The sequence below is a fragment of the Camelina sativa genome, chromosome 8 (assembly GCF_000633955.1).
Source record: "Camelina sativa cultivar DH55 chromosome 8, Cs, whole genome shotgun sequence".
Lineage (NCBI taxonomy): Eukaryota > Viridiplantae > Streptophyta > Magnoliopsida > Brassicales > Brassicaceae > Camelina > Camelina sativa.
The window spans coordinates 4,010,870-4,036,243 of NC_025692.1; the positions used below are offsets into that span (position 1 = coordinate 4,010,870).

Consider the following 25,374-nt stretch of genomic DNA (forward strand, 5'->3'; position numbering starts at 1 on the left):
ACAATGAAGAGAGTTGTGGTGATTGTCTCTACGGTTTTGGTGTTTAGGAACCCTGTTAGGCCTTTGAATGCTCTTGGATCAGCCATTGCTATTTTCGGTACCTTCTTGTATTCTCAGGCTACTGCCAAGAAGAAGAAGATTGAAGTGGGAGGTGATAAGAAGAACTAAGGGCAAATCTAAGGTTTCCTCAAGCTGTTTTATTCTTTTCCAAGTTTTGTTTTTTGTTTTTGTTGTTTTTAATCTTATTATGAGACTAGATTCGTCATTTCTGTTAACTGGTTCAGTTGCTTCAAAGACTTTGATCTACTTTAGTTCTTGACCTCGTCTACTTGATATTCTTGATTCTGAGAAGAGTTAAATTTCTTAATCTTAAGCCAGTTTCTGCCTAATACAATGAGACTTTTGAGTCCAATTCAAAAACTGTACACTAAAAAAACACAAAAGAGAGTTGCCTTCTTTTCACCAAGAGTAATGCCGGAACCTTCTTCGGCTTGTTCTCCTGAAAGGTTTACAAGCCAAAATGCTAAGATCAACAGCTGCAGCAAGCGCCATGAAAATAGCTGCATCTTCCACACAAGTTACATGCCGCATAGCCAACTGAACCACGGGTTTGCTGCTTTTTCCTTCCCCTTGCACTCTTGAGCTCATTACAAACCCGCCTCCAGAGACACATTGTCCCAGACCTGAGAAGTCTCCGCTACTCTGCGGGCTTGGAATCGGGGTAGCTGCAACCGTTAGCATCTGTTTATCCGTGTCGATTAAAAACTCCCCGCCTTTCTCAGCGCTGATGAGAATTTCAGACATTAAAACATCTCCAACTTCTAGCCCGTTTGATAGAAGATGGAATCTGCAACACACCGAGTCTCTGATCCCACGTTCCCGCCAAGCTTCGAGCTTTCCCCATGGCTGCCAGCTGTTGGGTCGAGATGGGTCAGGTCTGACCACAAGCCAAGCACCCGGGTTGGACTTGGCGACCCAATCACAGCCAGTGGATGGGACAAAAGGAGTTGTAATGAAAGCAGCAGCAACTGCAGAGCCAGAGAGATCATGTATCTTCACCTTCCAGCCTTTTCTCTCACGTCTCTCACTCTCGAGCTCAGTTCCATCGCCTGAACTTGACCAGTATCCATTCAACGGATCCACCTGTGACACCCTGAAGAATCAATAGCTCCTGTCAGTTACTAAACAGAGAACACAAAGAGACAAGATTTGTGCAACTATGAATAAAATCAAAATGTCACCTGTCTCGGCTAAACTTGCAACTGAAGATAGGTTGCTTGACCGAGCCACGAAGCTGAACTATCTGAGGGCTCAAGGTAGTAACATCCTCGAACTGGAAAACATATCTAGGATCAGGATCAAGCTTCACTCTCAAATGAAGCTGAGCGCCACCATCCCGCTTGTTCTTTCCGATACCGATCCATCCATTGAAGAGAATCATTGGTTTCCCTTCTCCCCATTGAGGACCTACCTCCAACTTAAATATCCCAATGTGCTGTCTTTTAGCACCAACCCCGCAATTCGAACTCTTTTTACCAGTAAAAACCGATATTTCCAAGTGAGCATGAGTATAGAAACATCCAGGGGTCAGGAGAGCTCTTAAATCAGATTCTTCAAGATAAAAGCTTGTGGAAACGCCCTGATGGTCAGGAGCTGCATCTAGGGAAGGCATCAAAGGGACAGATGTTGTCTGAACGGGAAAACCTCGGAGTTTTATTTCGCAAGAGCATTGGGAAGAACAGTTCTTCTTCTCATCTGTTCTTGAGGAAGAGTTTAAAAGGATCTTTGGAATTCTCAAGGCAAGAGAGCCTACTGAAAGGCGAATAAAAGCTTGGGGATCCATTAAAATGTCAGAAAAAATCTCCCCATTGGATCACAGAGGATGCATATCCATGGTGGTATGATCAGTCAACCTAACAAGCCAACACCAAAGACGAAAGAGATTAAACTAAAGTTAAACCAATATCAACAGAACACTGGAAAAAAAAATAACACAGTCTTGAGCTCTGGTGCCAAGCAACTAATAGGCTTAAACACTTGTACTGAAATTAAAGTTTCCCTCTTTTTTTTTTTTGTTTATAACAACACCACTAAGCTAGAGAAATTTAATATCTTTCCTATTTTCCCACATAGCTCTAAACCTTTAAAGAACAACGATCACATGACTTCTACCATTAGTAAACTCTCAAGCTACATCTAGCTCTAAGAAATTAAATTACTTTAGATTAAACAAACAGCACATGACAAATTTCATTACATTTAACAAACCTTAAAGCTGAATAGAAGCTGATTAAGCTATATATAACCAATTGAAGTCAAGGTAAAAAGAAACAAAGAAGCAGAGAGAGAATCTAATCAAGTGAAATGAGCTAAAAATTTTAATGAAAAAAAAAAAAAGGAACAAACTTTATGGAATTAGGATTTTACAACAAATGAGCAGATAGAAAAAAGAAAGCAAATTAGAGTTGTGATACAAACCTGTTTAAGCATTATTTTCAAGACAATATGATAAGATTCAAGAAAAGTTAGAACCTTTCAATATCCTCTCGTAAAACCAAAAGCAGAAGAATTTTAGAGATTTTTTTTTTTTTTTTAAATGTGAGTAAATGAAATGATAGAGAAGAATCAAGAGAGATGTAACATGAACATGGAATTCATAGAAAGAAGAGAGATTTAAGATTATTATGATTCGTTTTTTTTTTTTTTGGCTTTCAAAGAGAGAAACTTTTCTTCTTCTTCTTCTCTCTTCTATCTCTCTCTCTCTCGTTTTTGCTGTGTAAGTAAAAAATGTTCTAACACCCGAAGAAAAAAAATGGAGATATTCTTCAGAACGAAATTGACGGGGAGAATATAAACGCAAATAAAGGGGTTTCTATTTTTGCTCCTTTATATTACAATTTATCTCCTCTTTTTATCCTTTTTAAGTTTTAACGTCAACGTACAAACAAATATCAAATACATATATATATATATATATTTTTTCATTGGTTCGAAACAACAAATATAATGTGTTTCATTTTGACAATTTTCTGCAAAATCAGCCTGTAGTTTAAACTCGATTTTTTTGGCATAATGAACTCATATATAGAGTAACAAAATTTTATCGAGTAAAAAGTAAGGTTTAAGTATAATAAATTTCCTTCTACATTTTAGTTTTTATATGATATGGAAGCTTTAGATATGAGTTCATACATCAAAATTTTAGTTTATATAATTAAAATAATTTTACTCGGTACTAATTACTAGTATAAAAGTTTAATAGTATAAAAACATGATAGTAGTAGTTACGATTATTACAAAAAATTCAAGTGTAAAGTTTATTTTATCTATTTAAAACTGATATGGTTTCTTAAATGTGTACTAACAAACATGCTATGGAAATTAATGCTTTAAAACAACTGTCCACTCAAATTCTATCACATCATATATTAGTTTTTTTTTTTTGGTTCTTATATTATATAGATATTTTAAGATTTTTAAAACAGAATTCTTTTGAGATAGTTTAATAATTGTAAACAAAATTTCATAAATATTATTTTAAGTTAATAAATAAATTAGATATTTAAATTCTCTGTATATGAAATGAGATCCTTGTCTTGTCAATATTTTATACCTAGTTTTTTTTTTTTAACTTTTAAAAAATAGTAGTCCCATCCTCAAAGCATGTTGAGGAACTAATGATCTAGTATTAAATAAATGGGTATCACTTATGGTATCAACAATAACTTCAACGAAGTCGAATTATTGAACTAGGAGGTAGGTTAGTAGTGTTTGGTGAGGGAAAAAAAGAGATGCTACTAATAATGCAAAACTACAAGTCAAATAACAAATGAAACAGCTTAATTAATACCAAAACGCAATGCTTATGAGTTTTATCTAATATTTATAAGAATATGGAATAAACAAAAAAAAATTTAAGAATATAAGTAGATGATGGATGGATGGGTACGTGAATACAGCTGTAGCCATGTTTCTCCTTTTCTTTTCCCATTCAATATTTACATACAAAAATAAGAAACAAAGAAAAAATCTAATCACTTTCAGACACATAAGCCTGACTTCATATCCCAACTGTCCACTTTATTTTATTAGATTTTTCAAGAATGCAACCTTTTTTTAAAAATTACATGTATTTGAATATTTGATGAAATAATGCACTAGTAGTCTACTAGACGTGGTCATCGAAACTCGTAAATTTATTTTTAATCATTTTAGTATCGCAAACCAGATTTACAGTGAAATGTTTTACATGCACCACATAAAAAAATGGATAATAATATTTTGCACTACGTTTACTATAAACCATACTATTATCTTTAACACATATACCTACCATACATGTAGATAGAATAGCTAAGTTTGTTTATACTAATATCTAGTGTTCATAACTTCATATTAATTTGATTTGGTTAGTATCAAATTATAACACATCCAAGTTTCACTAAATAAGATGATTGAAATATAAATCAAAGAAATTGGATTATAAAAAAAAAAGGAAAGAAAGAGCCGCAAAGGAGGAAAGAGGATAGAGATGGGTTTTCGAGGAGGCTGACATCTTCGACATGTGCCTCTCTTACTGTCATTTACTTCATCAATCTCAGAACTTCTTTTGCCCTCTTTCTCTTTTGCATCAGAACTATTAACTACATAATATATATGGTCATGTCTAGATTCTCTGGATTAATGATGTTTTAAACTGTTTTGTGTCAAATGAATTGGGGGTTTCAAGAAAAAAGGAACGTTTAAGCAAAATGGAAATCTTGGGTACAACCAAGCAGAAAAAGAGGAATATAAAAATGTAAAGATTTGTGGACTAGAAAAAAAAAAGAGTACAAAGAATCCTCTAATTAAGCAAAAAATAGAAAAATGCTTTAGAATATTGATAATGTCTTTTTTCTAACATTCTCAAAGAGATTTTTTTTGGTTATTTCGTGGATATTATAAAAGTGGAGTAGTGGTCATTGCTGAAGAGTAAGCGCACCAAACAAGCATAAGTGTGAGAGAACACACATTATATGCGAGATGATGTTACGGAGTTTATATCAGTATAGATTGTGTGGTTCGTGTTTGTTGAAACCTTTAATGGACTGCGGTACGCTAGTTACCGAAGTTTTGCATAGTTAAGATCAGTGGCGGATCCAATAATATTTTTCACCGAGTGCAAAAGTGTATTTAATAATTTAAAAAATTATTTAAATTTTTTTTAAGTATATAGTTTACAAGCATATTCTAGGCTCACTCATAGACTTAAATCTCTTTATCACTGTTTCATTAGTGACATAATCAAGCTACTTTTTTTTAATATAACATATAAGACAGTCACTTAAAAATGAGTTTTTTTGTTTCTCTAATCCTCTGTTTCACGTTGAGAAAGGAATTCAATACAATACATTTTATGTAGTTTAGAAAATAATGGAAAACAAATATTTGCATGAAGGATTTAATTAGATTTATAAGAAAATTACCTATTATTATCCTCAATCAAAAGAAAAAAAGAAGAAAATTAAATAGATTTAAAATTTGGTATATCTATTGGGCTTTAAACCTTCAAAAATTAACATTTATTGAGGTGTAGGAATAAATACGTAGGGTGCAACTTTACATATTTTAATGTGGTGAATGCTATAAAAATTATATAATATACGTATATTTTTTTTAATCCATATGATGCACCTGCACCCCCCATATATATGGAGGATCCGCCCCTGGTTAAGATCTAATAGGGGTTAAACAAAACAAATAAATGCATCATGCAAAAGCAATTTCGAGTTCGATTAATATAGGATGATAAACACGTGAAACCCATGAATATTAAGTTTTAATTTGTCTACGAAATTGTCAATTATCTTTCCTTTTTTTGTCTTCTCTTCTTTATCTATAAACCATTCTTTTCAGGATACTCTTTTTACATGCATTTTTATGCATCAAAATGTTACTTTCTTTTCTTTGCTTTAGAGAGTTTGATTGCATCCATCCTCTTGCCATTTCAGAATATGTGGACACTTGATTATGAGAATCAATTAGTGACCGACCTCTATCTGATCTTATACCGTTTGGTCATCTTGATTACTTTTTTTTTACTGACCGTTCTTGAACGACTTTGGAATTGTTTCAAGTCGTAAAGAGTTAATAGCTAAGTTTATCAATACAATAGTTTTTAATTTTTATTCATCTACTCTTACCTCCCGGATTTGTTTAAGTAGTTTCTTTTTCTTTATTCACTACAGATCCAAAATTCTTAATAATTAAAGAGCTTGCAATTTATATATTTGGTAAGCATCCATGAAAGTTCGGATAAATGAACAAGGTCAAAATTATGGTTAAACCAATCTTTTGTCATGTTCTACTTTTGATATTTTTATAACACATGTTATTCCTAAAATCTCAAATCAGAGCATCACTAAACGTTGAGACATGTTGTTGTTATCATCAAATTATATATTCAAACTGTTTGTGGTCATATGAGTGAATGTGTATATATTAAGACCTCAGTCAACTAATATATACCAATCTAGAGTCTAAACAAACACAGACTCAGTTCAAATCAAAGTTTGTGTACCCGCCTAATCCTTTATTTTATTTTTATTAGTCGTATACATCCAATTATCATATGATTAATTAGAGGATCATCAAATATCACATTGCATATATACAGATCAACCATTGATAAAATAATTGAGAAATGTATAAATTTAGTAGATAAAATAAAAAATAAAAAAAAAACTAGCTAGTGACAGGTTGGAGAGATAATGTTGTCTTTTGCAAACTTTTCTAACTCTTTTGGCATTTTTGTCTTTCCACTGTAAATTTTCCTAGGTTGGCAACAAACTCAAAAGCATCTAATACTCTTTACATACAAAAAATCCAAGTTACTTTTTTTAAAAAAAATTTTTGGTTCATATATTCCTTAAACCAAACCAAGAAACCCAATAAACAAAAGTGGATAAGTATTTCACTAAACAAGTCTTAATCATATACACTTCAACTCCAGAAAAAAAGGCAAGAAGCTTATTGACGATTCCACATCAATACTAAAGACTCGATCGTTTTCAAACAAGTGGATCTCAGTTTCCAACTATGTACGAAAAGGAGAAACCTTTATACATGCCAAAGTAAAAACAAAAATAAAAAGCTTCATAAAACCAAAACCCAGAATGAAAGAAAGATCACAACTTTCTAACCTCTAGCTAGGCTCGGTATAACTACTACATATGTAATTTTACAGACTTGTTAATATATTTATTACTATGTAATGATAATGTCTTTGAAGTTGGATCAATCTTTTGGAAAGAGATCACTTCCATTTCTTGAAGAATTTGCCCTTGTGCTTCCCAAACATGCCATGTTTCCAGCGTTTTCCGAATTTTCCGTGCTTGAACTTGCCGTGTTTGAACTTACCGTGACCATGATACCCGTAGCCATAGCCGTGACCGTGGTGGTGACCATAGTGTCCATGGTGAGACATATGGTGAGCACCAGCTGCTGCAGCCACTCCACCAGCTATTATAGCTCCTAGACCTCCGTGGTGATGTCCTGTAACATTAATTTGGTTTCCTCATCAAACATCAAGTCAAAAGGACTCTTTTCAAAAGCCATTTGCTAAAGATGCTAAAGGTTATAGGATCGCGAAAACGAAATAACACTAAACATATAAGCAAACGCAGAACAACAATCAAAAGCCTAAATGTCACCAACATGTAAAGATCCTATTTGTATGAGGAAGAATGTAAAAGTTGAGACTGAAGTTACCAGAGTGAGATGGATGGGGATAGCCGTGAGGAGGATAACCAGCAGGAGGGTAACCACCGTGTGGAGGATAAGCAACTGGTGGATAGCCATAAGAAGGAGGAGGAGGAGGAGGAGGCGGGTATGAATAAGGAGCTCCATAACCATGACCATGATGACCATAACCGTGACCATGATGAGGTGGGTAATGTCCGCCTGCAAATCCTGCTAAGTGGTGGAAGAGTCCTTTGTCATTGTGATCATTACGTTGATCATCTCCCATCTTTTTTCACACTTTGGTTTTCAGAGCAAAGGGTAACCAAACTGTAAAGAAGAAAACACATTGACATTAGATTATGAAAGAAAACAGAATACTTAATTACATCAACTCTGTGTGAAGATCAATTACTAAGGGGCAAAGTGAGTGTTTGGCTACTTTAAATTTAAGGCTAATGCTAGTAAAATAAACACTCAAACCTCAAGAGAAAAGGCATCAAGAGACTTATAAAGAGTAATCTTTTTAATCTACAGATCGAAACAATCTATTCACAAAAGATGCTTCTGACTAAGAATTAAGAAACTTTCACCAACATTCTAATCCGATTTCTCTTGTCCACACGTACAATTCCTTCTCTAAACGAACAAAAAGGATAAATTTTTCCTTTGAAACAGTCTAGGGTTTATAGCACTGATTTCTAGGGTTATAAAAATCTCAGATTCAGTAGGCTCAAACATAGACATAACTGAAATAATTCCCATATCAGAAGATTAAACAAACACTCGCTATTCAAATACACAAAAACTCCAGAAATTATAAATCTAAACAAAAGATTAAAGATTGTGTTTGTACCAATTTTTTTTTCTTCTCCGAATTCGATACTGCGACGGTCTTCAAGCAATTGCCCAGAAAGAAAGATTAAGACTTGATTCGATTTCGTAATTCCAAAGATCACAACGTCGTCTGCATCTATATACTTGCGCGTTTTGTCGAAGCAGAGGAAACGCCTGAGACGCTGCTAATCGAGCCGTAGTTTCCCCGCCACGCGTTTCGTTTTTTATTTTATTATTTACTAATCAGATTTTTCTCTCTATTTTTCAACATTTGTCCTTTTTATTGTTTTTTTTCTCTGGACCAATTAATAATATTTTTATAAAATACATACGAATAAGTTCTACAGATAATGGAAATTATTACGATAAGGATCTGATTCCAGTCAAATTGACACACACCTAATGACCTAATCCATTACAGATTTTTATCATTTAATACAAGTCACATGTCTTGTTTTTAATCAACTAAGAAAGTCCTGGTACGGTTTGGTTTTAAACGATTCGGTTAGCATTACTAAAGAACTCAAACGACGACCAAATTTGGTTGTTTGGAAACAAAACTGAATCATGTAAGCTGACGTTTCTGGTAAAGTCTTCTGTAGATTCTTGCACCTTCGAATTCTGCGTGGATCTCTCGTTCCGTTCGTATACCCATCGGGTTTCCCATTAACCAACCATCCTCCTCTGTCTCAACTGTGTCGTCCATGTGTTGAAGAACATTTGATTCCTCGTCCAACTGATCTCTCATGTCTTGAGCCACATCCAGCACATCTGATTGCACAAAGATCTGTTCACAGCCAAAAACAAAACTTCAAACAACCAGTAAATAATGTTGGTAAGCATTAGAGGGTAAATAAAGCTTTTTACCTTTCCGCCAGGTTTTAGGTTTTGAAGAATGGAATTTACCAAAGGCTTTTGGACAACACGTCTCTTTTGATGACGTTTCTTGAAATGAGGATCTGGACACTGCATTTTTAACACGTCCCCAAAACAAACAAGTTGGATCATCATTATCACATCTAGAAGACAGAGCCTGGAAACATTCTCTTACTCAGATGCTTTATCACTTACCAAGATTGAGACAATCTCCAACGGTCCAGGATAACTCGTTATCAGTTGTTCAAAGGAAACCATGGCGTTTGCAAATATGAAGTGTCTAAAAACCCATTCCAAAATATCCATCAAAGAAAGTTAGTATAACACAGAGAAGTATTGTAAAGATCTTCCTAAGGTTTTGGAATGCAATAACTTACACGTTTGAAAGTCCGAGCTCATCCACCCAAAAGTTGGCGCGTTTGACCAGCTGCAAAGAAATGTGAGAAATTGAACTTGGTTAGGCCAATGTAACCGAAACTACAACTAGCTAAAGCAAATGAATAGTCAAGTGAATTTGAAACTGTCAGAGGAGCTTGATGCCTACTTTCTGACGTATTTCCAGCCCCAAGTAATTTGTCGATCCAGCATTCTTATTAGCTAGCCATAGGAGAAATCTGCCACTACCTAAAATATAAGGAAGTAACCACAGGATTAGTAGATGAATCCAAATCCAAAAACCATTTAATAAGACTGCCCAAAATCGTATTCAGATTCCACGAAAAGATGCCAATTATGCAAACAAAAGCTTCCAAGATAACTAGTGTGTAGTGAAACTCATCAATCGAGAGAACAAGATTGGTGGTAAAATAATATTTTGCCTCCTACGAAATCATCTCTCGCTCATAACTTGAAGAAGCAAACATAAGTCCCACAAGTTCTAAGTAAGCTCACAAGTTACCACTTCCAATATCCACCATCAAAGGAAGTGATGGATCCTTATAAACTTCATCCCAAACAGGAACTGGAGCTGGTTTCTATCAGAAAGAAAGACCATTTGTAAATCATACATGCTTTCTCACATATCAAGGTTAAAAAGCTGTCACAAACTTTGCAAAATCATCAACTTACAGAGAAAGAGGAACTGAGAGGATTAACATGCTGTCTGATTCTTACATGACCCACTTCCTGAAAACAAACACAGAGAAAAAAAAAACAAATGATAAATCAATCCTATCCAATATCCACTAATTAGAAGAGCCTATGCAGATGAAAAGCTCTCAACTTGGAACAACAGAGAGAAAATAACATTTATCGGAAATACAAGCAATACAAATACAATAAAAGAAAATGAAATTAGAGTTAACAAATAGCAAAGAAAGGAGGATACTTCAGATATCTTATGCATGATGTTTAGCTCTGCATACTCCAAGTCCACCAATTCATTGCTTCTCAGTTCCTTTAAATCGATACAAATTGAGGTAGACGCAGAGCTAAATGCTCTGAAGCTGCTACAATGGCGAGGGATTTTGTATCCGCTCGTGAAGCTATGCGGCGATGAAGCTAGAGAAAACACCCTTTTCGCCAAAAGCAATGGTGTACTTGAAGACGAAGAGCAAGCTTGATATAGAGTAGCCATTTTTTTTTGTATTGGAAGATAAAAGTAGGATTCGATTTTATTGGATTCGACCATAAAAATGTTTTCTTTTCAGTGTTCTCTCCTCTGCCTGCGTTTATGAGGTTCTCAACTATAAATCTAAGAGTTTTGTACTTAATGTGCTAAGAATTGAAATAAATGGGGTGTTTATGTAAATACATTAAAATGTACAAGAACTTGTGGATTTTAAAACTCTCAGCTTTCTCGCGCTTGGAGAGCTCAGAGCCACTAAACCCAAAACATGTTTTAACCATGTGGTTTTTGCATCCTGTTTAGACCACCACCGAGAGGGCAACCAGGGGTTATTGACCAAACAACAGGTCTTCTCTACTATGTCCAAGATCACTGTGCAAAAGTGTTAGGTTGCGACCTAACGCCTGTAACAAAAGAGTCAAAGAAGGGAATAAGAAAGATAAGAAGGAGGCAAGAGTAAAAGATTAATGTTTTGATTTCATAACATAAGGAAACCCTATTGTTTCAGGTTTCATTTAAATACACATTGCAATAAGTAAAATGACAGTGCATTAACATAGATAGAACCCTCTTTTTCTCCAAGAGGCTTCAATACTTCTTAAGCCACCCTTAGCCACTTTTGATATTTTCTTTCTTCTCCATTTGTCTAGCTCTTCTACCACTGGTCCTCAACTTCTTCTTCATACACGCTAATGGGATCCTCAACCTATCAATACTCTCCCGAAGTGAATTAACCTTGTCCTCAAAGTTAATATCTGGAAACTGGTTAACCAAAGTGGACAGAGATTCCCAAGTAGACTTAGTTGATGGCAACCATTTCCACTGAACTAATACCTCAGTTCCATTCTTATCCTTGATGCTTCTGCGGATGTCTTTAATGGTTTCTGGTTTGGTGTTCCATTCCAAGGCGGGAGTGATGATTGGAGGTAGTGCTTGAGCCGTGTAGGTGTTCGGTACCGCCTTCTTTAATTGTGATACGTGAAAGGTCGGGTGGATTTGGTTGTGCTCAGGAAGTCGTAAACGATAAGCTACTCTGCCCACTTTTTCTTCTACCTGATATGGTCCATAGTAGCGCTGAGCCAGCTTCTCATTTCTTCTCTGCACCAAGGACTGTTGACGGTATGGTCTCAACTTCAGGTAAACCCAATCTCCCACTTCTAGCTGCAGGTCACGGCGATGCTTATTGGCCTGTTTCTGCATTTGTTGCTGAGCCACTTCGAGATTCTCCTTAAGCTCCACCAACAAGCTGTCACGATCCCGTAGCAACTCTTCCACCTGAGCATTGGCCGTAGGCATATCCCCATATCGAACAAGTTTGGGTGGTTCCCTGCCATAGACTGCATAGAATGGTGTGTTCTTAATAGAGGAATGGTAAGAAGAGTTATACCAGTACTCCGCCCATGGAAACCATTGTGCCCAAGAGGTTGGTCTCCGACTAGTGAAACATCTGAGAAACGACTCCAAGCAACGGTTTACCACTTCCGTCTGACCATCGGTTTGAGGATGGTAAGCGGTGTTTTTGTGTAGAGCCGAGCCGTGTAACTTAAAAAGTTCTGACCAAAAACTGCTCAGGAACACTTTATCACGATCAGATACCATTGTTTCGAGAAACCCATGTAACTTGACCACTTCTCTGATAAAGGCTTCAGCCACTGTTTTAGCTGTGAAGGGGTGATTTAAGCCTATGAAGTGACTGTACTTGGATAAACGGTCTACCACAACCAGAACAGCATTGAACCCTTTGGATTTTGGCAACCCTTCGACAAAATCAAGACTGATATCAGTCCAAATCTGTTTGGGGATGGGTAAAGGAGCCAACAACCTTGCGGGTGAGAGTGTGGAATACTTGTTCTCCTGACAGATTTGGCATTTTCTGATGTAATTGACGACATCCTTCCTCATTCCTCTCCAATAAACCTCTTGTGTCAACCTCTTATACGTCTTAAGGGCTCCTTCATGCCCCCCTACAGCACTTGCATGAAACTGATCCAAAAATTTTGGAATGAAAAGAGATCTTGTAGGTATGACCAAGCGTCCCTCCTTAAACAATATGCCATTTTCTAGACTGTACCCCTCCTTCGTCTTATCACCTTTCACCAAGGCTTTAAAAATTTCTCCCAGTTCACCATCATTCTTCACTTGCTCCAGCAATTCTTGCCTGTCCAGAGACAGAGATCCTGTAGGTATGACCAAGCGTCCCTCCTTAAGCAACATGCCCTTTTCTAGACTGTACCCCTCCTTCGTCTTATCACCTTTCACCAAGGCTTTAAAAATTTCTCCCAGTTCACCATCATTCTTCACTTGCTCCAGCAATTCTTGCCTGTCCAGAGACAGAGGTGCAGTAAGCGTGAGCTATAACAGATGCTCATTTGCGGGTGTCCTGGATAGAGCATCAACCACTCTATTCTCCACTCCAGGTTTGTACTCTATCCGGTAGTTCAACCCTATCAATTTGGCTGCCCATCTTTGTTGAACCGTTGATATGGCTTTCTGTTCCAGCAAGTGTCGTAAGCTTCGTTTATCAGTTTTGATAACAAATTCTATGCCCGTCAAGTAGTGTTTCCACTTCGTAACTGCCTTGACAATAGCCATCAACTCCCTTTCATACACTGATTTGATACGTCCTTGTGCAGAAAAAGCATGGCTGATGAATGCCACTGGTCGCCTCTCTTGGGATAAAGCATGTCAGTCTCAATGGTAAATTCCTTCTCAAAATTGGGAGACACTAAGAATGGTAGGCTGGTTACTGCTTGCTTAAGGGCTTGGAAAGCAGCTGTTGCCACCGGAGTCCACACAAATCCATTCTTCTTCAGCAATTCGGTGAGAGACCTCGCTATCTGTCTATAATTTTTGACAAATCTGCGGTAGTATCCGGTTAGACCAAGGAACCCTCATTCCGTAACTGATCGAGGGTAAGGCCAGTCGATCATGGTAGCTATTTTATCAGGATCTGCAACCACTCCTTCCCCCGAGATTATATGTCCTAGATACGCAACCTTTGCTTGTCCAAAAGAACATTTCTTGAGGTTAGCATAGAACTGATGCTGCTGCAACAACTGTAACACCGCCTCCAGATGCTGTAAGTGTGACTCCATGCTAGGACTGTACACCAATATGTCGTCGAAAAACACCAGAACAAATCAACGAAGATGAGGTCGGAACAGGTCGTTCATGACGCACTGAAAGGTTGAAGGTGCATTCGTAAGTCCGAAAGGCATCACGAGCAACTCGTAGTGCCCTTGATGCGTCTTAAAAGCTGTTTTAGCCACATCACTCGTCTTCATCCTGATATGATGATACCCTGATTAAGATCCAGTTTCGAGAAGACCCTCGCTCCATTCAACTCATCAAGAAGCTCCTCAATTACTGGAATAGGATATCTATCCGGAACTGTTATGGTGTTGAGGGACCTGTAATCCACACAGAACCTCCACCCTCCATCTTTCTTTTTGACTAACAGAACTAAGCTGGAGTAGGGACTAACACTTGGTCGAATGATCTGTGCATCCAACATCTCCTGAATGAGCTTCTCTATCTCATTCTTCTGCACAAACGAATACCGATAAGGCCTTAAGTTGACAGGACCAGCTCCCTCTTTCAGTGTGATTGCATGTTCACAGTTGCGGACTGGAGGTAGTTTGTGGGGCATCGCAAAAACTCCATGATATTTCTTCAACAACCCCGAAACTTCCCAGATATTTTCACGAGCTGTTGGTGGTTCTTCCTTCTCAAAGAGTGCAGTTATCTCCAAAAGATAGGCCACTCCCTTCTTCCTAAAATCTTCTCCATCGAATTCAGAGAAACCTGCACCTTGCTCAAGGCAGGATCGCCTACTATAGTCACCCACATAGCTCTAATCTGCCAGCTCAGCTTAAGTAGACCCCAGTTAGTCCGGGTATCACCCAAGGTTGCAAGCCAAGGAAATCCCAAGATGACTTCCGTCTCTCCCAGGTCAAAGAGTAGGAAATCTTCAATGATCTCTACCCCCTGAATGTCCAACATAACACCAGAACACTTCCCTTTCCCTCTGATAATCTGGCCACCAGCTACTCTCACCCCAAAACCCTTGTTTCCTGAAACATTCAATCCCAACTCCTACACCAATCTGTCAGAAATGAAGTTTCGGGTTGCCCCTGTATCAATCATGACAACTACCTGTTTACCTTTTATTTTACCCTTTAGTCGCATCGATTGTTCTGCACCCATCGACCCCAAGTTTATGATTTCAGGTTCATCCTCCGGTTCGATATTGGCTTCCTCATACTCCTCAGCCATGGCATTGTACTCTTCACCCTCATCAACCTCCAAGCACTTAAGTTTTTGCGTTGGTTTACATCGGTCGCCACTGAACCATCTGTCACTGCAATGCCTACAAGGATTAAACCCACTACCAGTGTTAGGCTTACTTACTACCCTCGTCACCTCTTGTGGCTTCCGTGCCATATGTCCCTGGTTTGTATAGGACGATGAACCCATCGGTCTTGGAAAAGATCGCTGATAGCTCGAGTTCTCGTTTTCCTGAAACTCCACCAGTCTTGCCATGTCTACTATCACATTCATATCCACCGGTCTACTTCTGATCATTGGGTCTCGCAGGCTCTTCTTCAACCCTCGCAAGAACGCCGCCTCTAACACGTCATCAGAGACATGGGGTAACTCCACCGTTAAATCCTCAAAGCTGTCTCGGTACTCATCGACCGTACCCTGCTGTCGGATATTGAGCAAGTAATCCAAAGTAGAGCAGCCTCGACTTGGTTTAAATCGCTCCTTGAATCGATCCTAGAAGTCTTTCCAGTTGGTAATCCGCATCCTATCCTCCGAGTTCCTCCACCAGTTTATTCCCGAACCAGTCAAACAAGCCACCGCTTCCTCCAACTTCGCATACTTCGGTGTATTGTTCATTAAGAACCCTTTTTCCATCCTAAACAACCAATCATCTGGGTTCTGACCTTCAAAAAGTGGTAGATCTACTCGTTTTCACGGCAAATCTCCCCGATTATGTGCGTATTCCAACCTCTGCACCGCCGGCGGAGTCGGCAACAAACCCTCGGTAGGTATCTCCACTCGCTGTTGCGGAAGCGTCACCCTCTGGACCACCGGCGGAGCTGTTATGACTCCTTCGGAAGTTCTAGGGTTAGCTAAAGGCAACACCCTTTCTGCTCGGCTCTGCTCAACGCTTCCCGAAGCTGTGACTGGGGTCTAAGAAAGAGCCCCGGTCGTCGGAGTCGTAAATCCTGGTGGGGTGACACTGCGGTTGAGCGATGACGACTGGAGTTGAGCATTGATGTTATGAACCACTTCCCACAGCGACGCCATCTCCCTGTCGCGGTGAGCTTCGCGTTGGTCCGCCGGTTCATTAGGTTGTGGTGTCTCAGCAACCACGCGAGACTCAAGTTTCGAAGAGCTTTGTCGTGGATCCGGTGTGGAAGCCATGACCTCTCAATGAAAGCACCAAATGTTAGGTTGCGACCTAACGCGTGTAAGAAAAGAGTTAAGGAAGGGAAGAAAGAGATAAGAGAAATAAGAAGGAGGCAAGAGTAGAAGATTAATGTTTTGATTTCATTAGATAAGGAAACCCTACTGTTTCAGGTTTTATTTAAATACACATTGCAATAAGTAAAACGACAGTGCATTAACATAGATAGAACCCTCTTCTTCTCCAAGAGACTTCAATACTCCTTAAGCCACCCTTAGCCACTTTTGATCTTTTCCTTCTTCTCCATTTGTCTAGCTCTTCTACCACTAGTCCTCAGCTTCTTCCTCATACACACTAATGGGATCCTCAACCTATAAAAAAAGCCGTTTACACTCCTGAGCTGAGATATGTCTGTATTGACGGGAGGTAAATGCTTCTTTCTAAAGAACTTGAAGACTTTTACTTGGCAAACAATCTGGTCCCAGTGTCTTACAATATAATCGCTATATAATGATCCAGAGAAAGGCTCTTGGGATGCAATGATAGTAAAAAAAAAAAAAAAAAACCAACTTAAGGAAATTGATTCAAGGATTATCTTCATACTTCATAGTAAGAGATTTAAATAGTTATGGAAACATATTAATTAACGTAATTATTCTATTGGACAATCTTCAAATTTTTTGAATTCTTGTTAACGTAGTTATTCTATCGACATTCAATAAGTTTCTCTAAATAAGGAAAGTCTTAATTGTGATTTTTAATATAATTATGATTTTTCTTAAAATAATTATTAATATAGATAATTAAATTGACACAAAAATAATTATGATTTGATATAAGGATAATTTTCAGTGATAAATACAAAAGCTGTTATAATCATTAGTTATTTTATAATTTTGTGATTTTTGATTAAAAGTATTTTCTAAATTTGTTAAGATTATAAATTTAAGTTGAGGCTCATGGCTATAAAGCCCATATACAATTAGACCGACTTAAACACAGTTATTTATTCGAACTAGGGAGGAGACCCCGGCCCAAGTTTGCTACTATTAATTTTTGTTATTGTTTTCTATTTATTGTTATAATCATTAGTTATTTTAGTTTGGCTATATTTTGTTGTTTTCCTTTATTTTAATCTTAAATTTTCTTTATTCATTTATGTGCATGACGTTGTTGTTATCATATTTCAACGAATGTTTTTGGTTTAGTCTGAATATGTTTTTTATTATATAAATTATATGATGAACTGAAGAAAAAACCTCATTTTATCCGCATATGTTACATTATTTATTATCTTCTATTAATTATATTTTGTACTTCAAATCCTTGTGTGTTCCCACCAGAGGTTCGGGATCGGGAAGCACATTGCCAGGTCTTTCACAGTCGATGGTTATTTATTGGCAACACATTTTGCCAATGAGAGCGGAAAAGGAAAAGCAAAAGTCCACAGCCAATTAGATTCGATCCCGAGTATGTGGTTTCTCTTAACTTAGCGGTTTGGGAACAAATGAAATTATTATTTTTTCTAGTATCAATCTTTTAAATTCCTTAGATTCTCTATGTGAAAAAGTTTGTCATCTTTCTTGGAATGAGAATATATCTCGGATATTGTGTTGTGTCTTACTGCTTACTTACTTGCAAGTTACTAAATTTCCAGATGAATCGGCAGCAAATGGGAATAATCAAGAGGCCCATGACAGCATGAAGAAGTATTGATGCATTGGCATCTCCATTCTCAAAACTCTAGACTCAGTCGACATTGGGATGAACAAAACCGGAATGTGAGAGGTCTTGTTTTTGTTTTACAGGTTATTCAAATGTTAAATTACACAAAGAAATGTCCTTTTTGGTCCTCTTCTCTTATAAATTTTATCACTTTCGTGCAGTGTGCCATGCTAAAATCTAATCGTTATCAGTAAAATTTTAATGTTCTAATTTGAAATTCCGTTGGGATGAGAACCACAATAATAATATGCAGCTATATAACGAATGTATCAATAGGTTGAACACATCCTGCTAAAATTTATGCCTTAGCTGTTGAATTTTGTCTAGTTGATTAGCATCTTTATAGCGGATCCAGAAAATTAATTTGGGTGGAGCACAAAATATATATAATCAAAATCTTAAATTTATATAAAATAAATAACACTTTTACCTTAATTAATAAATATTAAAAATTCATACTTTAATGTATTTAATCTATGAAATCCAAAAGGATGTTATTTTTTTAAAATATTATTTATATTGGTTTTAAATTATACTGATATACATATGTTACATATATTCAGAAAATGTAATTCTAAAATTTCTTGTTACAAATCAAATAAACATTTATTTTTTAATTATATGTAAAAATTATTATTTGAATTCACATATCTAAATATATAGACAAATTTAAACACTAAAATATGAAATGAATTACAAGGTAGATAATAATGTTTACTAAGTTACTAATTGTTCCAACATTTTTTAAATTGAAATGTAATTTTTTTTTTTTTTTTGTCAAGGACCACAACTGGCCGACCCATTAGCCAAATCTCTACGTTCGTAAGGAGCGAGACTCTATCCCGGGTGTGATGATGTCTTGTACATTAATGACTTACCATTTGCCAGCAGGTCACTTCACTATTATTAAATGATGATTTGATTTTTTTTCAAGAGTTAAAATAGAATTAGAAATATAAATAGACAATAATGCACCCAATCATAATAAATATTAAAAAAACATGTTGGAAAGGCACTAAAATGGTAACAAAGACATGAGAGATGGCAAACCAAAGAAAAAAAGAGAATAAAGGAAAAATGAAAAACACCAAATTAACTAGGTGAAGGATCGAACTTGGCACTTGTTGAGCTACGTGGGGCACAATATAGCTAAAAGAGCTAGGAGTCTATAACAAGCAATGGTCAATTGAAAAAAAATTAACTTAGCACGGGGCACATGCCCCACCCAACATGACTGTAGATCCGCCCCTGCTTTGCAGTGTAAGCTTCATTCTTATTATCTAATCTGTCATGAAGGTCCTCATCTGCCAAACGAATTTTGGAGCTCCAGGTTCCTTACCATGACTACACATTCGCTGCTTTTGGAAATGAAGTTGCAGTTATTATATATACGAATATACGATCATCAGGTAACTTGACCTTGCCCAATTTAAAAGGAACATGAATATCCATTAGTGTTTTATATGTTCTGAGTTTATGTGGCTATCTGTCACTGTTAGGTAGCCAACATACTACTCCAAGCTGACATGCTATGGTTGTGGGGAGAACACAAGAAGGCTTCATTCGATCATTAGATATGCACATGGCGTTGTAGTATTTTTTCCGGATAACTCAGTCAAAGTGAGAAGAGATTTGTCTTGCCAGCCATTCTGTTTTACAACATGATCTAATTTGTTTTGCATCTCCTACCTGTGTAGATGTGAACTTTTTACACAAACGTTGGTGTTGTTAATGGCCTATTACGGCTCCTCTCTGAGAATAGTGTCCTTCTGTTGTGTATCTGGTGATTAGCCTTGGGCCTCCACATCTGAATGACTTAACTAATTGCTTTTACGTGGCCTTGTTTCTTTGATTGTGCCACTTTATAGTTACTTGTTAAAGAGTGAGTACCATACCGAGGGCATGTCAAGAAGGTTTCTTATTATCATCATTTATATATGGTTTCTACTTGAGGTAGGTTCTATTCTAGTTCTACATGTTGTTGCTGGCCAGGATTATGATAAGAGAGCAATGTGGGAGAAATAGAGGCACGTGACAGAAGCTAAAGAGAAGAAATTAGAGTATAAATAGAATTAGAGTAGGATTGTGAACATGATCCTGCGTGATCATTTGTGTTGTTATAGCGTATGGCTCTGTTCTTAGGTGATGAGATTGGAGAACTGTAAGTCTGTAACTCCAAGCTTATCAATTAGGGCTGAGATTGTATTATGGATTGAGAAGAGATAAGAGATAAGAGTTCTTACCTTCAAACTTAAATTATACAGCTACGACATAATTGCTAGTTTGTAACGTTAAAGGTATATCGCAGACATTGACTATTCGGAAGAGGAGAAAGCTGTGTTTCTCAATCTATAAAATCAAGAGTTTTGTACTTAATGTGCTAAGAAGTGAAATAAATGGGGGTTTTTCTGCAAATACATCAAAATGTACAAGAACTTGTGGATTTTAAAACTCTCAGCTTTCTCGCTTGGAGAGCTCTCAGAGCCACTAAACCCAATACGATGGCCTCAGCGATTCTTCCATCACTCAGGCTGAGACCAAACTTCTCCGCCGCCATGTCAACCTCCTCCTCCTCTTCCGCCGGTGAAGTCAAACACCGTCCCGCCGTCATTCTCCCGGTAGTTAACCTCCTCCGTCTGAATTTAAAGTCCAAAGCTTGGTTTCAGTGTTTATATGATTCTTCCATGGTGGGTTTCATATTTCAATACATGGCTCCTTTGTGGAATTGGTTTTTAGGGTTTAGGGAACAAGTCAGGAGACTACAAGAAGCTGGAGGTAACATTGGGTGAGTACGGTGTTCCTGCGGTGGTTGCAGCTGTATCAAGGCTTGATTGGTTTAGAAATGCAGCCGGTTTGGTTGATCCAGCCTACTGGCGCGGCACGCTCCGCCCTCGTCCTGTTCTTGATTGGTATTGATTTCTTCTATATCAACATATCACTTGTTCTGTGTTTGGAGTGTTTTTGTGACTGGTTTCAAATGATGACTCTTGTTTTTTGGATGGATGATCAGGTATTTGAATAGAATTGATGATGCAGTACGCGAAGCCAATGAGTTATCTCAAGGTAAGTCTCACATTTGATTTGTATGCCGATAGGATTTCCAAAGATTGCTGCTTTGTGTTCTTGGATCAGACTTAGCTGCTAGTTTCAGTTGTGAATTGCGGTGACCATAAAAAAAACTTAAGTATTGCGTCACTTATAGGTCAAAGACAAGGATTGTCTTTGATTGGACACTCAGCTGGAGGCTGGCTTGCTCGAGTTTACATGGAAGAATACGGGAAGTCTGATATTTCCTTGTTGTTGACACTTGGTACGCCTCACTTGTAGGTAACAAAACATGTCGATTACTATTTTAGACCTTTCAAGTGATATCGCTTCCATGTTTTAACCATCTGGTTTTGCTTCCTGTTTAGACCACCACCGAGAGGGCAACCAGGGGTTATTGACCAAACAAGAGGTCTTCTCTACTATGTCCAAGATAACTGTGCAAAAGCTGTTTACACTCCTGAGCTGAGATATGTCTGTATTGCGGGGAGGTAAATGCTTCTTTCTTAAAACCACATATGTGTGAAACCTATGTCTAAAACTTGGGAATCTGAATTCAGTACTTCATATTGTAGATACATTCGTGGAGCTCCTTTGGTGGACAATGCAGATGTTGATTCTGATGTGACTGTTGGAATCGACAGTGGAGAAGCGATTTCAGAACTTGCTATAGCAAGCAACAAGAAGAGCGATTCATCGGTTTCTTCAGGACCTAGTTTTCGTGCTCGTTTTGTAGGACAAGGATACAAGCAAGTATGTGGAACAGCTAATGTGTGGGGTGATGGAGTGGTCCCTGAGGTTTCAGCTCATCTTGAAGGTGCACTTAACGTTACCTTCGACGGTGTTTACCATTCGCCTGTTGGTTCAGACGATGAAACCAGACCTTGGTATGGTTCACCAGTTATTGTAAAGGACTGGATTCACCACCTCCTTGAGTGATTTTGATTAGAACTTCCTCAAGAACTTAATGTCCCAATTGTTTCTATCAACTTCACCCACAAATTCAAACTCTAATCACATTGTATATTTATATTTTACTCCTTTGAACCCAGTTCTGTCAAATGTCTCTAAGATTTTGAAGATATTAAGAAGGGTTTTTGGAAAAGTTTTGATTTTGAAGTTGGAAATCTTCAAAGCTCACTGATAGATTTGATATTCACCGTTAAACCATTGACGCGGCTATATGGCAAAAGCGGACGAAAAGGTCTGATTTTTTTCAATTTGACTCTGACTCTACCACGCGTAGTTGTGAACCTTTGACTTCTGAGTTCTGAGGATCATTTTCATGGTTTCCGACTTTCCGTTTTGGAGAATAACTGGATGGTGATAGTAGAGCTATCTGTTTATGCTAAAATAGTAAGGAAGGCAAAAGTTGTCGGCTTTATCTTGTAAAATGATGGAATTTTTGTGGTAGAGCTCAGAGAGAATCCATGGCTTCTCTTCCTTCTTCCTCTCCTTCTTCTTCAGCAGTTTGGAAAACAGACGTTTTCGTGAGTTTTAGAGGAGAAGATGTGCGTAAAACATTTGTGAGTCATCTCCTCTGCGAGCTTGATCGGATGGGGATCAACGCTTTTAGAGACGATTTGGATCTACAGAGAGGTAAATCCATCTCCCCAGAGCTTGTAGATGCTATCAAAGGCTCCAGATTCGCCATCGTCGTGATCTCTAGGAACTACGCAGCTTCAAGTTGGTGCTTAGACGAGGTCTTGAAGATCATGGAATGTGAAGAAACGGTTAATCAGACAGTTTTACCCATTTTCTATGAGGTTGATCCTTCGGATGTGAGAAGACAGAAGGGAGGTTTTGGTGAAGATGTTGAGAGTCACAGTGATAAAGAGAAAGTGAGGAAATGGAAAGAAGCTTTGACGAGATTGGCTTCTATTTCTGGTGAAGATTCTCGGAATTGGTAAGTGTTCTAAGATAAGTCTTATTGGTGTGTACATAAAGTTATTAAAGTGATGAAATTTGTATGGTTGGTAGGAGGGATGAGTCGAAGATGATTAAGAAGATTGTTAAAGACATTTCTGATAAGTTGGTTTCAACTTTATATGATGACTCAGAAGAGTTGATTGGAATGAGTTCCCATATGGACTTTCTGCAGTCTATGATGTCTATGGAGGACGAAGAAGATGTTCGGATGGTGGGGATTTGGGGAATGGGTGGAGTTGGGAAAACCACGATTGCTAAATCTTATACAATCAACTCTCATGTCGATTTCAAGCTCATTGCTTCATGGAGAATGTGAAGGAAGTCAGTAACAGATATGGAGTTAGGCGTTTACAAAGGGAGTTTTTATGCAGAATGTTTCAAGAAAGGGATAAAGAAGCGTGGAGTTCGGTTTCTTGTTGCAGCATGATAAAAGAAAGGTTAAGGCACAAAAGGGTGTTGATTGTGCTCGACGATGTAGATAGATCTGAGCAACTGGATGAACTGGTGAAAGAGATTGATTGGTTTGGTCCGGGAAGCAGAATCATCGTGACAACACGGGATAGACATTTGCTAGTTTCTCATGGCATAAATTTGGTATATAAAGTGAAGTGTTTACCCAAGAAAGAAGCTCTCCAGCTCTTTTGTTACTATGCTTTCAGAAATGAGATTATAATTCCACATGGGTTTCAGGAGTTATCGGTTCAAGCTATTAACTATGCTTCTGGTCTTCCACTGGCTCTAAGAGTTTTAGGCTCCTTCCTTTATCGAAGAAGCCGTAGAGAATGGCAAAGCACTCTTTCTAGGCTTAAAACTTACCCTCAAAGTGATATCATGGAAGTTCTGAGAGTTAGCTTCGATGGATTGGATGAGCAAGAGAAGGCTATTTTTCTCTATATATCATGTTTCTATAACATGAAGCATGTTGATTATGTCACAAAACTTCTTGATATTTGTGGCTATGCTGCTGAAATCGGTATCAAGATTCTTACAGAGAAGTCTTTGATAGTTGTATCAAATGGATGCATAAAGATGCATGATTTGCTTGAACAGATGGGTAGAGAGCTTGTTCGTCAACAAGCAGCTAACAACCCAGCCCAACGGTTACTTTTATGGAATCCTGAAGACATCTGTGAGTTGCTGTCAGAAATTTCTGCTGTAAGTTAAAGTGCTTGTGCTTCTCTTCTCATTCTATCTTTTCGGAATTTTCATGTAAATGATTTTGACTTTTCATAGCTTCTTCTCAATTTCTTTTAGGGAACACAACTTGTTGAAGGAATCTCTCTGAACGTCTCTGAAATTCCTGAGGTATTTGCTAGTGATCGAGCTTTCGAGGGATTGTCTAATCTCAAGCTACTCAACTTCTATGATCTTTCATTTGATGGAGAGACTAGAGTGCATCTACCTAATGGCCTGAGTTATCTCCCACGCAAGCTTCGTTATCTACGTTGGGATGGATACCCTTTAAAGACTATGCCTTCAAGATTTTGTCCTGAATTTCTTGTTGAACTTTGTATGAGTAATAGCAAGCTTGAAAAACTTTGGGATGGGATCCAGGTAATTCTCTATATAAACTGTGAGATAATTCTTCTTTTTGTTATTTACTATTGGACTAGATACTGAAACATTTGATGTAAAAATTTTCAGCCTCTTAGGAACTTGAAGAAGATGGATCTTTCTCGCAGTAAATACCTTGTCGAGATTCCAGATCTCTCAAAAGCCCCAAATCTGGAGGAAGTAAACCTTTCATGTTGCCAAAACTTGGTTGAGGTTACTCCATCTATCAAGAATCTTAAGAGACTTTCTTGTATCTACTTGACTAATTGCATCCAACTCCAGAACATTCCGGTTGGAATTACTTTGAAGTCGCTTGAAACAGTGGGAATGAGTGGATGCTCAAGTCTAATGCAATTTCCAGAACTTTCTTGGAATACTAGAAGACTCTATCTGAGCAGTACAAAGATAGAAGAACTACCATCATCAATCAGCCATCTCTCTTATCTCGTTGAACTAGATATGTCAGATTGCCAGAGACTCAGGGTTCTTCCAAGCTCTGTAAGGAACTTGGTCTCACTTAAATCCATGAATTTGGATGGTTGCAAACATCTTGAGAACCTCCCAGACACATTACAGAGTCTAACATCTCTTGAAACTCTTGAAGTGTCTGGTTGCCTTAATGTCAACGAGTTCCCTCGCGTTGCCACGAATATAGAAGTTCTGCGTATATCTGAGACATCAATTGAAGAAGTTCCTGCAAGGATCT

At 37.6% G+C, this 25,374-nt stretch overlaps 6 protein-coding genes across 7 annotated transcripts in view; 2 read left to right on the forward strand and 4 right to left on the reverse strand.

Moving 5' to 3' along the window:
* The window catches only part of LOC104706063, a 3,525-nt gene extending 664 nt beyond the window's left edge, over window positions 1-2,861 (reverse strand). The window contains exons 1-3 of one of the 2 annotated variants that reach the window (XM_010422193.2): window positions 2,479-2,861; window positions 1,242-1,913; window positions 742-1,153 (exon numbers count right to left, since the gene is read on the reverse strand). In XM_010422193.2, the coding sequence (XP_010420495.1) occupies window positions 742-1,153; window positions 1,242-1,843 (1,014 nt within the window). In that variant the 5' untranslated portion in view covers window positions 1,844-1,913; window positions 2,479-2,861. Of the gene's footprint in view, window positions 1-342; window positions 1,154-1,241; window positions 1,914-2,478 lie in introns of those variants that run through there. The other variant, XM_010422192.2, reaches the window with a different exon arrangement.
* On the reverse strand, window positions 6,951-8,820 carry LOC104706064 (glycine-rich protein A3-like). The gene is made up of 3 exons (XM_010422194.1): window positions 8,576-8,820; window positions 7,750-8,049; window positions 6,951-7,533 (listed from the first exon to the last, which is right to left on the reverse strand). The coding sequence occupies exons 2-3, from the start codon at window positions 8,006-8,008 to the stop codon at window positions 7,295-7,297; spliced, it is 498 nt and encodes a 165-aa protein (XP_010420496.1). The 5' UTR covers window positions 8,009-8,049; window positions 8,576-8,820; the 3' UTR covers window positions 6,951-7,294.
* LOC104706065 (tRNA (guanine-N(7)-)-methyltransferase) lies at window positions 8,945-11,099 on the reverse strand. The gene is made up of 8 exons (XM_010422195.2): window positions 10,760-11,099; window positions 10,501-10,557; window positions 10,331-10,406; window positions 9,977-10,056; window positions 9,810-9,859; window positions 9,628-9,712; window positions 9,424-9,522; window positions 8,945-9,343 (listed from the first exon to the last, which is right to left on the reverse strand). The coding sequence occupies exons 1-8, from the start codon at window positions 11,060-11,062 to the stop codon at window positions 9,122-9,124; spliced, it is 972 nt and encodes a 323-aa protein (XP_010420497.1). The 5' UTR covers window positions 11,063-11,099; the 3' UTR covers window positions 8,945-9,121.
* Window positions 13,891-14,283, reverse strand: LOC109125884 (uncharacterized mitochondrial protein AtMg00860-like). The gene is made up of 2 exons (XM_019228653.1): window positions 14,180-14,283; window positions 13,891-14,101 (listed from the first exon to the last, which is right to left on the reverse strand). Exons 1-2 carry the CDS (start codon window positions 14,281-14,283, stop codon window positions 13,891-13,893), a joined length of 315 nt encoding a protein of 104 aa, XP_019084198.1.
* On the forward strand, window positions 20,618-22,236 carry LOC104706066. Its single transcript, XM_010422196.2, has 6 exons — window positions 20,618-20,758; window positions 20,877-21,049; window positions 21,151-21,203; window positions 21,343-21,463; window positions 21,554-21,676; window positions 21,761-22,236. The coding sequence occupies exons 1-6, from the start codon at window positions 20,642-20,644 to the stop codon at window positions 22,122-22,124; spliced, it is 951 nt and encodes a 316-aa protein (XP_010420498.1). The 5' UTR covers window positions 20,618-20,641; the 3' UTR covers window positions 22,125-22,236.
* LOC104709188 (disease resistance protein TAO1-like) overlaps window positions 22,616-25,374 on the forward strand; it is a 5,101-nt gene continuing 2,342 nt past the window's right edge. Inside the window, exons 1-6 of the mRNA XM_019228654.1 lie at window positions 22,616-23,091; window positions 23,166-23,426; window positions 23,486-23,708; window positions 23,805-24,269; window positions 24,369-24,668; window positions 24,759-25,332. Coding sequence (XP_019084199.1) covers window positions 22,616-23,091; window positions 23,166-23,426; window positions 23,486-23,708; window positions 23,805-24,269; window positions 24,369-24,668; window positions 24,759-25,332 — 2,299 coding nt within the window. The remainder of the gene's footprint in view (window positions 23,092-23,165; window positions 23,427-23,485; window positions 23,709-23,804; window positions 24,270-24,368; window positions 24,669-24,758; window positions 25,333-25,374) is intronic.